Here is a 15,590-nt window from a genome sequence, read left to right on the forward strand (position 1 = left end):
TTTGGTGGTCTTTTTCAGCTTCTGGATCCATCATGTAAAGGAGAAAGAATGATTTTGTGTTTTTCATTTCAAGCATGAAAAATAAACAGTAGCCTATATGTTAGTGAAACCAATAAAATAAAAAACAACTACTCCATTACTCAATATCCAATACTGCTAATTCTTCACATAAAATACATTCTAATCACCAATTCATACAGGGTTCAGTCAACACCAAGGTCCATTAAGAAATCTACAGTACTTTAACATTCTTTAGTTTTTAAATACACAATGTTTATTTATTAATTAGGAAAATGCAGCTGGGAGTGCATAAAAATAAATCTAATGTAATGTTAGTATATGATTTATTTAAATATATTTTTGTGTTCAGGTAAAACTGATATTCATATTCTGTCCAGCAGAGGTCACTCGCAGGAAAGACCACCTTATCTGAACTCCACACACGAAGCAGAGGCGACGGCCAATCAGAGACCAGCAGCCGCGGTCCCTGCGCCTGCGCACTCGAAAGGGGATATTTTTGTAGATATGTGTGGCTCTGGTTTTTAATGGTTATATTTAAGTGTTTGAGTGTTTGAGTGAGTGTGACCCTCCGCGGCCCAGCCTCATGGAGAACCCGAGAGACCTGGTAAGTTCTTAGGCTTGTGTCTCTCCGACTGGAAAGCGAATCCCCCCCCTCTTTGTTATGGTTGTGATAGCGGTGTTCAAGGCTGAGAAGTCAAGTCAGAAACTCCTTTAAAAAACGCAGGATTTTACAATTCCCCAGGTCTCTAATAGGAATATATACCACATGGACATGTAATTATACAATTTAATGTAGGAGCTCTATATACTCTTTCATTCGGCATATATATTCTGTGCCAAGTGTTTATTAATTTTTGTCAAAACATAGCCTTTTATAATTGTATTGCCTGTTATTCACCTGCCAAACCGGCATTGAAATGTCATGCAATATTAGATTTATCTCGTGTTAAAAAAAAACCGCACCTTGATTACTGATCAGCAATTTATTTCGAGTAAACTATGCTTATGTATCTGTTGTTCGGCAAAGGTGTTCTTTACCAAGTTCCTGTTTTTTAAGGTGAATTTCCTTTTTTATTATCGCTTTGCTATTTTCCCGCTTCGTCCACTTCACTATAAAGGTGAATCAATTAGAAAACACGCGATTTCATTTGTAATCTGCGTCGTACGTGCGTTTTATAGACGCCGATCGTAAGGGCTTAACCCGGGTTTAAACCAGCCCTGGGTAATTAAAAGTGACACCCGTCTTTGGTGTCATTAATTAAAAGAAATTTCAAAAATGACATAATTGTGGAGGTCATTTGGTTTCTTATCCAGTCAAGTGCTCTCGCTTTGCCACAGCCGCCAGATCTGGCTCTTTGTTTGTCACACACACACACACACACACCGCACTGCAGTGGTGCAGGAGGTCACAGCTGCAAACTCACTCACAGTGGAAACCTCTGGATGCAACAGGTGTGTGTGTGTGTGTGTGTGTGTTTGTGTGTGAAGGTGTAATTCAGGGGTGGGCAACTGGCGGTCCTGGGGCCTCAGGTCAATTTTTACACATCAATTAATTGGAAACATGACAAAATCTGCCATGAAATCATGAAAACTTGAAATATGTCCATAATAATATTTGATCACTGGTATATGTTGAGTTAAATTTGAGACATAATTGACTGTAATTGTTTTTGTATTCTTCAATTTGGCCACATGGCAGTGAGAATTAAACAAATGTGGCCCTCGCTGTGACCTAAGTTGCCCATCCCTGGTGTAATTAGTCACAAGTATTAGTATTACCTATTTTTAATTTTTTTCTTGAACAGGGGATTTATAATATAATTGAAAAGTATAATAATTGATTTGGATTATGTAAAAAAAAATGTAAATAAAATAAATAAAAATGACACATGTTCCAGTTAAAGTTTCTTGAATGTCTCAGAGTTGCTGTTTTATTTTTCATCTGAAAACCTAATATCTTTTGGGTGTTGGCCGCTTGTTTGTTTCCTTTCTTTCTGTGTTTCCTCTCTGACTCTGTCTCCTCTCTGTCCCTGCCTTCATGTGTCTTCTTTGTCTCCTATCTTTTATCTGCATTCCCTTCTCTATCTGCGTCTCCTCCTGCCTGCAGGTGGAGCGTCCGTCCAGGAAGCGCTGTGACTCCTTCGGACTGCTGGACGGTCTGGAGGAGGACCGCAGCAGCTGCAGCTCCGAGTCCAGCGGGGGCAGCGGAGGCTCCAGCCCCGAGGACAGCGAGGATGAAGATTACGGAATAGGGGGAGGAGGGGGGACTCACCTCACCTCCTCCTCCAACTCCTCTCTGACTCTCATTAAGACAAACGGACAGGTGTACACATACCCTGACGGAAAGGCTGGCATGGGTCAGTCTTAGCCTGATGAAATGTTTTCTTTCTTTTCTTTTTATTCTCCTCAAAGAGCCTCACAGGCATTCCTTAATCATTATGATCACACATGCTGAAGTTTGTTTTCCATCAGTCTCACACCACATGCTGCCACAAATGCTCCCTAAATTCATCCTCTACTGAAAATAGTCCCCCACAAAAGCACTATCACCTCTACTGTGATTATATATACATTTGATATGACACTTGACATATTTAGTAGCTTAGAACAACATAAATAAAAAATAATTAAAGCATAAGGAGTAAGAAAAAAGGTAGTAAAGGTACTTCATACCACTCTACTTTTACTGTACTATACAACAGAGGAAATATTTACAGTTTTTATTACACTGCATGTATTTTTATTAATCATTGTTTTACAAATTATCATTTAAAGGTCACATATTCTCCTCCTTTAAAACAACTTTAAATAAGTCTCAGCGCTCCCTTAAAAACATGTCTGTGAAGTTTCTTGTTATAAATCCACTCTGATCCTGTATTTGATCATGTCTATAAACCCCTCTGTTTCAGACCTGCTCAGAACAGGCTGTTTCTGTGTCTGTAGCTTTAAATATGTAAATGAGCTGTGTCTGACCACGCCCCCTCTCTGGAAGGGCTTGGGTGACTCGGGCTTTCTCGCTACATGTCCTATTGTTTACGGTGAGAAGGCAGACTCAGAGGGCAGAACAAACACCTAGCTGTGGGAGTGTCACCCACCTGGGGGAGGGGCTACTGACCTTTGTGATGTCATGAAGGGAAAATCTCCAAACGGCCTGTTTGAGCACACATTTTCTGAAAAGTGGAGCAGGCAAGAGCACGAGAGGGTTGACTTTTTTCATAATATTACTGTTAGAAAAACATAGCAGTGTATTTAGAATAATATGTAAATATCGGTCATACATTTGCTTTACTTTGAAAGAAGTACTTTTAATCACCGGGTACATTTAATTGTATGGCTCTCTACTTCAGCAGAAGATCCTAATTCAACTCTAAAATGATCGGCTTTTCTATGTGGATTAATCTGCTGCTGAAAATAGAAAGGAGACTTTAAGAGATAGAACTTTTTTTTGCTAAAGAGGATAATACTTTTTAACAGCTCTCATATAACCCTCCTCCGAACCACCAGACCCCGCTGACAAAAACCCTGACGTTAATTCACAGAGTACTGGAGTTGCTGCTCTACTGCTGCCTCAATCAGTTAGCCTGTTTTTGTTTTGGTTTCCCCAAAAAAAAAAAACCCCTCCTATCTCTGTGGGATCCTTCAGCGATTTGATTGATCACGTCGTCCTGTCTTTCTGCTCTTCTCAGCGACCTGTGAGATGTGTGGCATGGTGGGGGTCAGAGATGCTTTCTACAGTAAAACCAAACGTTTCTGCAGCGTCTCCTGTTCCAGAAGTTTCTCCTCCAACTCCAAGAAGGCCAGCATCCTCGCCCGACTCCAGGTACACAAACACTTGGCTATAAACAAAATGGAACGGGGTTTTTTTTTTGTCGTCTTAGAAGGGAAGTCTGACTCGTCTTTCTCTCTTTGTGTCTTTAAGGGGAAGCCTCCCACTAAGAAGGCCAAAGTTCTGCAGAAACAGCCTCTGATGAGTAAACTGGCTGCGTACGCTCAGCATCAGACTCACCATCAGGGCGGAGTCAAGAAGAGCGGTGAGTCCGGTCTGCTTTCTGTGGACACAGGCAGTCCTCTCTGCAGAGTCTATTAACCCTGTTATTAATGTTATAAGTGTGTTTCAGTTCGTTTGTTGTGTGTCTGCAGTCACTCTGGACATGTTCGACTGGGGTCGTTACCTGGGAGACGGAGACGTGATGGGAGCACCAGTTAACTGCTTCAAACATGTGGGTGCATCGCACACATACTGTACACACAATCACACAAACACACACTCAAACTCCGGGCTTGTTTAACATTTTTCTGTTTTACAAGATTACTTTTAACTCACTTAAAAACACAAACTGGTTTTAGTGGAGGGGGTGGGGGGGGGGGTCTTTCTTTGTATTTAGTTTGTATGGTGGAGGTCTTTGTAAGGGCAAAAGTCACCAAATGAAAAGAGCAGAGAGGAAGAAATAAAAACACTTCAAACTGTGATTGTCTGTCACTTACTGTCATGCTGGTCTGTGCTCAGGTTCCCATGGGGACGTCGTGGGGCGGCATCAGTGAAGGCGTGCGGATTGAAGTCCCAAACACTGACAGCGGTCTGCCGTTGAAGGTTTACTGGATTGCTGGAATCATCAAACTGGCTGGTACACACACACACACACACACACACACACACACACACACACACACACACACACACACACACACACACACAGTCTCAGAAATGCTATTGTTGTGGTTTATGAGAAGGGGCTTCTTTTAGCAAGTTTTGAGATTTTGTTTTCTGTGCTAGCCTTTGGACTTCTTACTGGAGAATTTTAGCGAATAAACCTTCTCGAAAGTGATGATGAGGTGGGTGTGTGTATGTGCAGGTTTTAAAGCTTTGCTGCGGTACGAGGGATTCGACAGCGACTCCACCAGAGACTTCTGGTTGAACCTGTGTGTGCCGGACATCCACCCCGTGGGCTGGTGTGCTGCAGGGGGCAAACCTCTGGTACCCCCCCAGAGTAAGAGACACAACATAAACTGCATGTAGAGTCACACTAGAGCAGCATCCGGCTACTAGAATGAAATGAGCTCAATATGAAGGTTTGGACTAGTATTTCAAACCTCATACATATTATGGGGTCTAAATGACTGAAGTATACAAAGTCGTTTTCTTCAGCCTGCAGCAGTAAAACAGGCCGTGATGGCTGCAATGTAATCTTTGATATTTTAACAACAAATAGATTCTCATTGTCTTTAAAGCCAGCAGCTGGGTAGTTTAAACAAAGGTCTTCTGGTAAGAACAAGTGTGTGTAGGTCTTTTATCTTGGGATTTTATCAATGTACAAGATTAAAATTGATGTTAATTTTTGACAGCAATGTACCACTTTTTTTTCCCCGTGTGGGTCCTTGAGAGGATCAGCTTCTGCTTGAAACAAGTTGAGGGGGCTCTAAGGAAAAGGGTTAAAACAACTGATATTTATGTTGTAATGTGTGTGTGTGTGTGTGTGTGTGTGTGTGTGTACACAGCCATTCTGCACAGATTCACAAACTGGAAGACGTTTCTGGTCAAAAGACTGACTGGTTCCAAAACACTGCCGCCAGACTTCGCTTCCAAGGTCAGACACACATTTCTACATTTGTCTACTTGTGAGGTCCCTGAATCATGAAATCCACTCCTTGTTTTAACTCTAAAGTCTGAACCTTCAAACAATATTCCTCCTCCTCCTCATCATCATCAGGTGCAGGAGAGCATGCAGGTCCCCTTTAAGAAGCAGATGAGGGTGGAGGTGGTGGATAAAACTCACCTGTGCAGGACGCGGGTCGCTTTAGTGGAACAGGTGAGACTCGGACAGAAAAGAGTGCAAATGTCTTATGATTTTGTGTTTTTATTGATTTGTGTGTGTGTGTTGTTGTTGTTGCAGGTGATTGGCGGTCGTCTCCGCCTGGTGTACGAGGAGTGTGAAGACGGGACCGACGACTTCTGGTGCCACATGTACAGTCCTCTGATCCACAACATAGGCTGGTCCCGATCCATCGGACACCGATTCAAGCGGTCTGGTGGGTTCAAGTTTCTGACGTGTAATGAGCTCTAACAGATCGCCACTAGATGCAGTGACATGCACACGTTTTTCATTCTGACTGAAGATTCAGATCAGCAGTTTGAAAGGGATTGAAACTTGACGAATGAAATCAGAGCAGCCGACATCTCTGTTTTGATCAGACCGCTGAAGATAAATATCTCTAATCTTTGTGTGTTTATGTTGCTCCTAAAAAAAAGCAACAGTTTACAACAACCTTCGTTGTAAATCTTCACACACAAATATATCAAGAACGAGCAGCAGCTTCCAGAGCTGATAAACGAAGCCAGAGTAAAAGTGCAAAAAAACTGCAGTTCCTCGAGTGTCCACTTGAGGCTGGCTCCAAAAGTGAGTCTATCCTTAAAAGGCCTCAGGCTAAAATGTCCAACTATACTGCACAAATATACATGTTAGCAGCCAGGTTCAGAATGAATATCGTACAGACCTGTGACATTTGTGCACCAGAAAACCTTTAATTTAAAGAAACATTGGATAATCAGATGCTCTGTTTTAAGGAAAAGCTGTGTGTGTTTCCAGATGTTTCCAAGAAGCTCGGCAGTTTAATGGACGCTCCTGGACAGCTGTTTGCAAAGGTGAGAATGAAAATAAACATGGCCATCAGTCAGTCAGTCAGTCTGTCTGTTTGTTACCCAGCCAGTACAACACCTGGCTTTTTATTTCACATCAACTCAAATGTTGACCCTTTTATCTGCTACTTTTTGTTTGATTAAAAATGAGTCAAGTACTGTATGTACCTGTGCAGGTGAAGGAGGTGGACCAGAGCGGCTCCTGGTTTGAAGACGGGATGAAGTTGGAGGCCATCGACCCTCTGAACCTTTCTGCCATCTGTGTGGCGACAGTTAGGAAGGTAAATAGCGATGATCGTAGCGACTTGTTTCTCTGTTGATTAAACACACGTTTTACTCCGGCCTAGTCGAGTAGTGCTGTGGACCAGATCCAAACTCAGTCCATAAACCACCTATACCCTCTCTTCATCAGGTCCTAGCAGATGGATATCTGATGATCGGGATCGATGGCTCCGAGGCAGCTGATGGGTCAGACTGGTTCTGTTATCACTCCACCTCTCCTTCCATCTTCCCCGCTGGCTTCTGTGAGATCAACAACATCGAGCTGACGCCTCCTAGAGGTAAATCTGCATATACACTTATTTAGAGAAACAGGAAATGAATGAATGAAATGTTTAATATTGTGTCATGAAGCAAACATTTTTTTTTTACATTACCCTACAGTGATGCATTTTTCATAGAAACAAAGCATGTATATATCACTCCTCTTCTTCTTCTTGTCTCGTTTTTGTGTCCGTCAGGTTACAGCACTCTTCCCTTCAGGTGGTTCGAGTATCTGAAGGAGACGAAATCTGTGGCTGCTCCCGTCACCCTCTTCAACAAGGTCAGAGAACAAACACTATAAAACTATGTGCAGCTCAACTCAGCTGATGAATCTAAAATAATATCCTCCTCATGACGTCAAACATTTCATTTTGTTACTGTTCCTTTTGAACTGTTTTTATTTAATTTCTGATCTGTTACAAGTTCCTTTTTTCCACGGTGAAGTAAATGTCGTACTCTTCAGTCCTTACTTTTTTTCAAAATAAAAGCAGGGGTGAATTCAAACAGAAAGTACTCTCAATTAAAGTTTAACTATATTTATTTTTAAATGCGAAATAATGACATGACAAAATGCGATTAATCGCGATGAAAAAATGTAATCGTCTGACAGCGCTTAATAATTTCATATTGACACTGAAGCTTTTTTCTTATTTTACACATATTTAGAATTTAGAGTTTGCATGTAACTGTTTTATAAGAATGTTGCATAACTAACCACTGGACATTTTAAATGTACTGTAACATGTTTCCCTCTTCTTTAATATTAATGAACTCTGTTCTGTGTTTTCATGGTCAGGATGTTCCTAATCACGGTTTCCATCCTGGGATGAAGCTGGAGGCCGTGGACCTCATGGAGCCCAGGTTGGTCTGCGTTGCCACGGTGACCCGCATCGTACACCGGTTGCTACGGATACACTTTGACGGCTGGGAGGACGAGTACGATCAGTGGGTGGACTGTGAGTCACCTGACCTGTATCCTGTGGGCTGGTGTCAGCTGACCGGGTACCAGCTGCAGCCACCCGCCGTCAACGCAGGTCAGTACTGAACTGAAAATATACAATTTAAGATCCTGTCCCGTCAGCTGGTTTGGAGAACGTGTTGACAATTTAAAAAAAAAATGTGTTTCAGGCTCAAGAGATCTTCAGTCAGCAGCGTCCAAACAGAGAAAGAAATCTCAGCAGTACAGAGGACAGAAGAAAAGTGTGTCTCGAGAACTCAACAGCATTTAAAGATTTATTTTACAACTGATACTTTTAGGTTTCCGATAAATCGCAAATCATCACAGATGGTCCTTCAAAAAGTGATTTCCTTCCTGTCTGACTCTGTTTTCTCAGAGAGGAAGTTGCCCATAGCTAAGCGACCCGTCAGTCTCTCAGGCGCCGTGGTAACAGGCGTCCCCAGGAGCCTTTCAGGAGATGAGAATGAGACTCCGCCTAATTACCCATCACCCCCAACTCCAGCCTCAGCAGCCCAGCCCCCCTCTGTGGATCCCCAGAGCAGCCCCAACACTGAGGGGGGGCCAGGTACACACACACTCACACACACACACACACACGCACGCACGCACGCACGCACGCACGCACGCACGCACGCACGCACGCACGCACGCACGCACGCACGCACGCACGCACGCACGCACGCACGCACGCACGCACGCACGCACGCACGCACGCACGCACGCACGCACGCACACATCTTACCGTCCCCATGAAACGGAAGAGAGTGGGGAATGACATGCAGCAAAGTTGATGCCGCGCAGCTCGCCTTGGGAGCTTTAGCATCAGTGAATGGGGTGTGCGATATAACCGCTAGACTATCTGGCGCCCCTGGTACAAGTTCCTTATGTTTTAAGTTAGTTGAAATGATTGACTAATTATACTTGTAATCATTTTTGCAAACTGTAGTATCAGTAAAAAAAATTACATTTTCACATTAATTTGCACTTTGAAATTACATTTTTACACCTTCCCTATATATCGGACAGCTTTTGTTACTTGCAGGTTTACATTCATTATTTAAAGCCTTTAAGTTTAACCCTGCGATGTCCTCCTAAACGTCCTCTTTGTTTCTGCAGGTTCACAGATTAAAGAGGAGAACGTGGAGGGATCTGAGTTTTCTTCAGAGAGGACTGAAACTGAAACCAACGGATCTTCTGGAGAATTATTTCACAACCAGGACCAGTAGGCCTAATCCATCCCTTTATCTCTCACTCTATCCATCAAAACCCTAAATTTAGCCCTTGTTCATTTCAAAATACATTTCTTTGTCCTCCTCAGTATTCATCTCTGTGCCCGGTCAGACCAGGAAGTGGAACAGATCCATTTATTCACTCATAAATGAACTCCCATGAAGTTTTGAAAGCTTGTTGATGAAGTGATGTTTCTAAAATTAAAGAAATCAAGCTTTTAGACTCATTATATCCCAAATGAAAGCTTTTATCTGAACTAAACCCTTATGAACAATCATTTAAAGATTTCAGATTTTCAATAAGACAATAAGTATTACTCCTGTCCTGGATACAGCCCTGAAAAGAGGGTGACTAACAGGCTAGCTGGCTGCGCTAGTCGGGCATGCTAGCCCACCAAGCTAGCTGGTCGCTAACTGTCAGTTAGAAATCTGATTCCTTCTGCTTATTTAGGATTTGACTCCAGACAAATTATATTGAATTATTGAAGATGTTTCTTCATGGGGTACATCCACTGCAACAGCGTTAGGTATTAATAAACTATGTGTAAAAGTCAACCACGGTATAACGCTAGCACCTGCCAGTTAGCATGTGACGATCTAGTCAAGGTTTTTTGACAGTTGTTGATCATTTCCCACCTTATTTGTCTTCATACATCGTTCGCAACTTCCGTTTTAAAAGTCAGCCACAGAAACATATAAAGCTAGCTGCTACTGACCGTCAGTTCTAGCTAGCTAGTTCAGCGGCTAAAACGTCAAAAGCCAGATTAATCAAAGCAGTTGCATCTATTGTTGTGAAGCATTGAAAAGGCAAAGGTTAGCGCTATCTAAATGAGTCTGGCTAAAGGCTAACTAACTTAATTCTTCTCTGCATGATATACCTTCACTCAAAATATTATATAACGAACATTATATTTATTTCTTACGACCTAGCTATTTTTAATCTGTTTATTCAGGGCCATATTCTTGCTAAAAACATGCTAGTACCAGCTTGCCACAATAAGTCAGCTAGCTAGCTAGTATGTACATTAGGCAGCTTTTATTAAATATATTTATGCATAAATCTCTGTTATTTAGTATGAATTGAATTATTTTAAGCATAAATGTGGTGTTGGTCTGACCGGGTTTCATTCTTTATTTTCCAAACTTTCTCTCATATCCTTCCTGGACTTTCCCAAGAACAAAACACCTTTCACACATTTCACTGACATGTTGTAAAAGCTGTAGTTCTACCTGAAGTATCACTAAAATCTCTTAAAACTCTTCTGATTTAAAAAGGGCAAAAAAAGAAAGAACAGAAAGAGAGAAGAGTTCCACTGAAAAAGAAAAATAAGGAGATAAGAAAACTTTTATATAATGTTTTTTTAACATACATTTCTTTGTTGTTTGTATATGTTGATGTTGTGTTCAAGGGTCAGAACTCTTGACGTAATAATAATAATACTGGATGCTGTGTAATGTCATGTTGAGATTAGCAGTGATTTAAAAAAAAACTTGCGTGTGTTTGTGTGTTTGGGCATGTGTGTTGACGTTTTGATTCTGAAGAGTTATCAGAATGAAACAAGAAACCAGCCTATAGGAGCCACAGCAGTTAAACTGGTTTAGTTTTTCAAATCCTTAATTGTATTCAGAAGGCCAGTTTCTGCAGATATAAGACCATCTGTCTTCTACAGTAATAATAATAATATACAGTATTGTTCCTTTACTTTCAAATGTCATTTAGTGGAAATGGTTGGTTGAAGTTGTTTTATCAAAATTCATATCAACATAAAATACTCTAAAGTGTAAAAAACCACTTTTTTTTCTGAAAATCACCTCACCTCTTAAAGTTAAGAGTAGCTGCAATAAATAAATATCCCAAATATTGCAATAAGAGATTTATCTACTGTGCATCTGGTCATAAAGTTTAGAGGTTTTAACATTGGTGCCAATTCAGTTGTTGAGTTCCTGAGCAATGTCAAATAATTTGACGCCTTTATACTCTTGATTTTACCACTAAAGACAAAATGTCAAAGTTCTCAAATAAATCTAAGATTCATGTCTTAAAGGTCACATATTATGCAAAATACAGTTTACTATGTTTTTTAACACTTACATGTGTCCTCAGTTTGTCTACAAACCCCCAAATTATGAGAAAAGTCCATCCTGTCCGTCTTTTGCCTGCTCCACTTTTCAGAAAATGTACTCAAACAGGCCATTTGGAGATTTTCCCTTCATGACATCACAAAGGACAGTAACCCCTCCCCCAGGTGGGTGACACTCCCACAGCTAGGTGTTTGTTCTGCCCTCTGAGTCTGCCTTCTCACTGTAAACAATAGGACAGGGAGCGAGAAAGTCCGAGTACACCCAAGCCCTTCCAGAGAGGGGGCGTGGTCAGACACAGCTCATTTGCATTTAAAGCTACAGACACAGAAACAGCCAGTTCTGAACAGGGATGAAATAGAGGGGTTTATAGGCATGATCAAATACAGGATCAGAGTGGATTTAGAACAAGACACTTCACAGACATGTTTTTGGGAGCTCTGAAACTTATTTGAAGTTGTTGAAAATTAGAATAATATCTGACCTTTAACATTAAACTTAAAAGTAGTACAATTTGTTTTAAGTCAGGAATTATGATTACATTTTAATAGTTACTTTAATCTCTGACCAGAGCTAGGAGCTATGTTTTTTTCTCTTATCAGCTGCTTTAAAAATGCATCCATTGCAGGGTGTTGGTATAGAAATAACAAACTTCTGTTGATAAATGTGACTTCTTGATACCTCATTAAAAGAGTTTGTTACTTGACGATCTAATGAATTTATCAAAAATATCACAGATTATTTAAAAAACACTTACGAGTTTATTGTATAAGAAAAAACTTAAGTAATGAGGATCAAAACATTTAAAAAAAGAGATACAAAAATAACCTTTACAAATGTAATGTATCAACCCACAGATTTATACAGAAACTAAACTAAATATGTGTTTAAAAAATATACCACTACAACAATAGTATCATACATAAAACATTTTAGTTATTCATCACTACATTCACAACAGGAAACAAATCTTTATGACCTTTGTATAGCATCATTTCTTTATGTTAGAGCAATCTTTACACTCCTCTGCAGCTCACTGCTAACATGCCAGAACTATATGTTAGCGTATGCTATTGACAATACATGTGAAGATGATTATTGTCAGCCTGTTACACTTGGCGGACATATTACAATTCTGCTCCGCGAGTAGGTTCTCCAGAAACTGTTTAGCTAAAGAAATAACAAGTCTACGAGCCGGTATGTACTCATGATGGAATGTTTTGTTTCAGTTCGATTTCTTGGCTCCGGCAGACAAATAGTTTTATTACCCATCATGGACTAGATGGACATTAAACATAATTTAAGGGCTCATTGTGGCAAATTCCACTTGAGAGAAGATATTGCCAGAGCAGCTTAATGATGCTATTGTGTGAAAATTAGGGCTGTCAAACGAGTTCAATTTCTAATTGTAATTAATCACTGACTTTTTTTGATTGAATGTTTGAAATTTCATTATATTGCATTTTTAATCCGTTTTTGTTATGCTTTTATTATCCATTTTTGTACTGTCTTAAGCTAAGGGTGCTTTACTTCCTGTTCCTGATTCAAACCTGCTTTTATTTTGGAAGAAACTAAGGAAGCTCCAGTAGATCGTAGGCTATAACATCAACTCAACCATGTAAAAATGAACGGGGAAAGAGAGGCGGAGCTTATGACCTATACTGCAGCCAGTCACAAGGGAGAGCTTTGAATGTTTTGGCTTCTCTTTTGGGGAACTGTCCTGTTGTCCATATTTTTATTCAGTCTTTGGATCCCACAAAATCCAAGCACGTGTTTAAGGCCTTCATAGTATTACAATTGTTTTTGTTGCATTTCCAACACAAAAAAAGTAATGACAAAAACGCACAACTAAAGTGTTATAGGGCTCAAAGTGTATAACAAAAAGGACTTGTGTGTGTGTGTGTTTGTGTGTGTTTGTGTGTGTGTGTGTGTGTGTGTGTGTGTGTGTGTGTGTGTGTGTGTGTGTGTTTAAAGTCAAGAGTGTGTGTGCATGCATCAGTCAAAGCAGTTTGCACACTAGTCTACTAGCTGTAGTTCTTGTTACATGCACTACTGTACTGTGTGTATGTCGTCTGTCTGTGCTTGTCGTCTTTTTGTACGTGAATGTCTCGAAGTCTTTTTTGTATCATGGTGCTATCTATTCATGAATCACATTTGATACAATATGATGGGATTATTTTGACAGATTGTTTGTGTCTCTGGTGAAGAAGTTGTATTTTGGACAAAGATTTTTGTTTATGAAAAAAAAATTGTGTTTAAGGTTTAAACCCGCTCAGTTTAAGGAATAGTGTGCACTGTCATTGGAGTGATTGATTTCAATTCTCCCCTATTCTATGATCCTCTTTGTCAATTTGTGAAGTTGTATTAGTATGTTAAGCATAGGAACAAGGACTCAATGGTTTTCTGCTGGGTGTACAGTGACTTACTGATGTGGCAGTATTTTCTTGGACAAAGAGGCAAAATACGTTTTTTTAACTGGAGAGCGAGACCAGCTGTGGTTGCTTATCAGTTTTTAAACTTGTAATCTCAAGATAGCACAGGCCATAACTGAAAACATATGTTCACTATAAGGAGTTTATTAGATATGAAAGTGTATGCATTTGGGAATACCTTGCGATACAATTAAAAATAAATACAAGTAAGGGAAAATTCAAATCGAAATTAGGACTCTCTTTTTCATCAGCAGAGGGCGCTATCGACTGTTGGCTTCTCTTGTTCGACATCAGTAGCTGAAGAAGAGAGGCGTTCAGACAGTGTGGAAGTAAAGAAGATAGGTAAAGAATACGTATTGTTTCAAAGCGAGGTGTGAGAAGACATTTTTGCATCTCATCCAAGGCTGAATTTAAAGCATAATTTTTTTTACCTGATTAGCTTGACTATAATTTAGGCTTCATTTAAGTCCTGATTTGATTAATTTGTGCCAAACCAGCATTTTGTCCTCTTAAATTACAAAAGGAGTTCTGAGTCATGATTATCGAGTATTTAGTCTCTCCCGGCTGATTCTTGAACCTGAAGAATTACGAGCAACCATGGCGACTCTCAAGCTCTACGGCTGTTAGACATCGGCAGCACTTTTTTTATTTTGTCTTCTTTTGACACTCTTTTTTTGAAACAGGCAAATAATCAAGCCTCTGTCTTGTGCTTACTTGTTGTAAATGTAAATGTAGACTTTGCAGTACTTCACATGTAGCCTTCAAATCCTGCAAAACAGAGCCGACGAAAAGAAAACCAGAAAAAAGAACCTTCACTAAGCTAAAGTTTGCAGAGACGGTCAAGTTTGATTTATTTATTCTTTAAATACACGTGGCATTGGATAAACAATTTTGAATTTGAATCTCTCTGTGTCTGTTAATGTCCACTTGGTCCACACGTTCGTGCTGTGAACATGAAGTTTACTGAGCTCTTATTAAAAAAGACAAATGTTTTTTTAAAGTCTATGTATGATACAAAAAAAAAAATCTATACTGGAAGTGTATGACAAAAGAAATGTAATGTACTTATGTTAACTTTCATGGAACTTTTGTAAAACATTGTGCAATTTTTGGCAGCATGATTGTGAAGAAATTATTACATTTAGATGACTCACTTTACATTTTTATGCAATAAAAAGTTATGAGGAAAAAAAAGCGCTTTCTGTTCTTTCCCTGTACATTTTCTCCACATTCTTGCCGATTGCAAATATTGCAAAAATATATATTTTTCGTTTTTAGTACAGTTGCCAGCGGTTATGGTAGATTTTTGCTTTTGGGGGCTAATCTGATCCTCCTGAAATGTGGTCCATAAAAGACCTTAAGAGTGAAAAGTTATCTAAAGCATGTGCTAAACTCAAAAGGCGTGGCCAGGGCGGTTCACCGAATTTGATGTCTAACCATGAAACAGGAAGCTGCTGTAACTCAAAGCAAACACAGTCCGCTTCATGTATTTTAAGAAAGTTACCCTCTGTGCATCTACATGCCAATAGTCTAAAACAAATGACAGTTCACAACCCTCTTGACTGTTCTGTCAGATAAAGACGCTGCGACTGCAGGTACAGGTACTGTATCGAGGGTTGCGCTTTTGGAAGCAATAATCCATGTCTCCAGAGTGAGTATTGAACATTTAGGTACAACACTGTACATGGCATCGC

General features: G+C 40.0%; 1 protein-coding gene across 1 annotated transcript; it reads left to right on the top strand.

Annotated features, from left to right (window-relative positions):
• Window positions 1-485: 485 nt before the first annotated feature.
• LOC110002442 (MBT domain-containing protein 1-like) lies at window positions 486-15,090 on the top strand. The gene is made up of 18 exons (XM_020658045.3): window positions 486-625; window positions 2,129-2,378; window positions 3,708-3,841; window positions 3,941-4,052; window positions 4,162-4,241; window positions 4,529-4,646; window positions 4,875-5,009; window positions 5,518-5,606; window positions 5,730-5,828; window positions 5,913-6,048; window positions 6,606-6,661; window positions 6,832-6,936; window positions 7,068-7,215; window positions 7,396-7,478; window positions 7,995-8,232; window positions 8,327-8,398; window positions 8,533-8,721; window positions 9,273-15,090. Exons 1-18 carry the CDS (start codon window positions 605-607, stop codon window positions 9,380-9,382), a joined length of 2,175 nt encoding a protein of 724 aa, XP_020513701.2. The 5' UTR covers window positions 486-604; the 3' UTR covers window positions 9,383-15,090.
• The last annotated feature ends 500 nt before the right edge of the window (window positions 15,091-15,590 follow it).

This window comes from Labrus bergylta, chromosome 16, assembly GCF_963930695.1.
Source record: "Labrus bergylta chromosome 16, fLabBer1.1, whole genome shotgun sequence".
NCBI classification, from domain to species: domain Eukaryota; kingdom Metazoa; phylum Chordata; class Actinopteri; order Labriformes; family Labridae; genus Labrus; species Labrus bergylta.

Coding starts and splice junctions, on each gene's coding strand:
- LOC110002442 (XM_020658045.3), top strand. CDS start 605: ATGGAGAACCCGAGAGACCTG. Junction 626..2,128: donor TGGAGAACCCGAGAGACCTG/GTAAGTTCTTAG, acceptor TCCTGCCTGCAG/GTGGAGCGTCCGTCCAGGAA. Junction 6,662..6,831: donor CTGGACAGCTGTTTGCAAAG/GTGAGAATGAAA, acceptor GTACCTGTGCAG/GTGAAGGAGGTGGACCAGAG.